At 62.4% G+C, this 1,368-nt stretch overlaps 1 protein-coding gene across 1 annotated transcript; it reads right to left on the minus strand.

Moving 5' to 3' along the window:
* Positions 1-567: 567 nt before the first annotated feature.
* On the minus strand, positions 568-1,065 carry LOC139782264 (uncharacterized). The gene has a single exon (XM_071721234.1). The coding sequence runs from the start codon at positions 1,063-1,065 to the stop codon at positions 568-570; it is 498 nt and encodes a 165-aa protein (XP_071577335.1).
* Between the last annotated feature and the right edge of the window lie 303 nt (positions 1,066-1,368).

The raw sequence follows: 1,368 nt of genomic DNA on the forward strand, positions 1-1,368 counted from the left end.
CTCCCACGCGCGGTCCTTGGCCGCCTTTATAGCCCGGGAGAGGGCCCGTCTGGTTGACCGGTAGCCCTCCCCGGCTTCTTCCAAGCGCTCCGGATGGTTCCGGCGGCTGCGTCTGGCTCGCAGCCAGAGGCGTCTGGCGTAGACGGAGGAGCGCCTAAGTTCGGCGATCTCCTCCGTCCACCAGTACGCTGCCTTCTTTGGATGGGGCCTGGATCGGGGCATGCCAATGTCGCACGCGTCTGACATTATCTTCCCGACCCAGGCTGCGTGTTCGTCCACGTCTTCTGGCACGCAGGAGATGTCGTCCATCCATAATGAGGTGCGGATGGACGCCCGGAAGAGATCGGGGTCCATCCGCCTCAGCGCCCATATTGGGAACCTTAGGTTGGCTTCCCGGCGACGGGCCCGGACCTCGGGGGGGGGGGGGGTGACCGGGAGAGACATTTCGATAAACTGATGATCCGAAAGGGTCTCTATCTTCTCGGCCACCCTCCAATCCGTGATGCGTCGTGCGGCGGGGGGATTGGCCCACGTAAGGTCAACTATTGACCCCCCCCTATGCCGCACTCACGTCTGGGTGTTACCGGAGTTAATGATTATTAGTCCGGCACCCGCCGCCCAGTCCTCCAAGATTCGACCCCTCCCGTCGGTGACCGAGAAACCCCAAAGTGCCGATTTGGCATTGAAGTCCCCGGCCACCACCGTGGGGATCTCTGGTCGAATCCTTCTAAGGCAGTCTCCTATATCGTCGAGACGCCTCTCGAATTGGGCCACGTCCAGGCTGGGGCGGAGATACACTCCTACCACCGCGACGTGGCCCCATTTGACTGCGACGAACCCGTCCCCCGCCTCAAGACGAGAGCAGGGAACGGGCTCGTCCGTCATCCTCCATGTGACTGCCACCAAGCCGCACCGGTCCACCGCCCAGCACGGGTGATTGGGCGGGACCCAGTACGGCTCGGCAGCCACCCCCAGGCCGCTGCCGCTCTCCGCCATCGTGTGCAGAAACACGTCCTGCAAAGCGCGGCAGTGGTTAAGATTGGCCTGGAGGATTTTAAGGGCCATTAACGGTTGCCCAGTTCAGAGGCCTCCACCTCTTCCTCTACAGCTTGCCCGTCGTCGGGCAGGGCCGTTGTTAGTGGTCCCCTCTCTTTGTCGTGCCCAGTTTTCTCGGGCGGCTGTCCATCGATTTGGATGGATGACTCCTGTTGAGACGGCTGCTGAACCCGCTGCAGCTGATCCGGCTGGGGTGCCGGCTCCCGTTCCCTCCTACGACGTTGGGCCTTAGGCCTCGTATCGCTATCGAGATTGTCCATGCCTCCTGCTACGGCATCTGAGGCAGCCCTTTTTACAGGCTGCCTCTTTGGG

This window comes from Temnothorax nylanderi, unplaced genomic scaffold (genome assembly GCF_030848795.1).
Source record: "Temnothorax nylanderi isolate EJ_2023f unplaced genomic scaffold, tnyl_v1.0 TNYL_tig0400_pilon, whole genome shotgun sequence".
In the NCBI taxonomy this organism is placed as follows: Eukaryota; Metazoa; Arthropoda; class Insecta; order Hymenoptera; family Formicidae; genus Temnothorax; species Temnothorax nylanderi.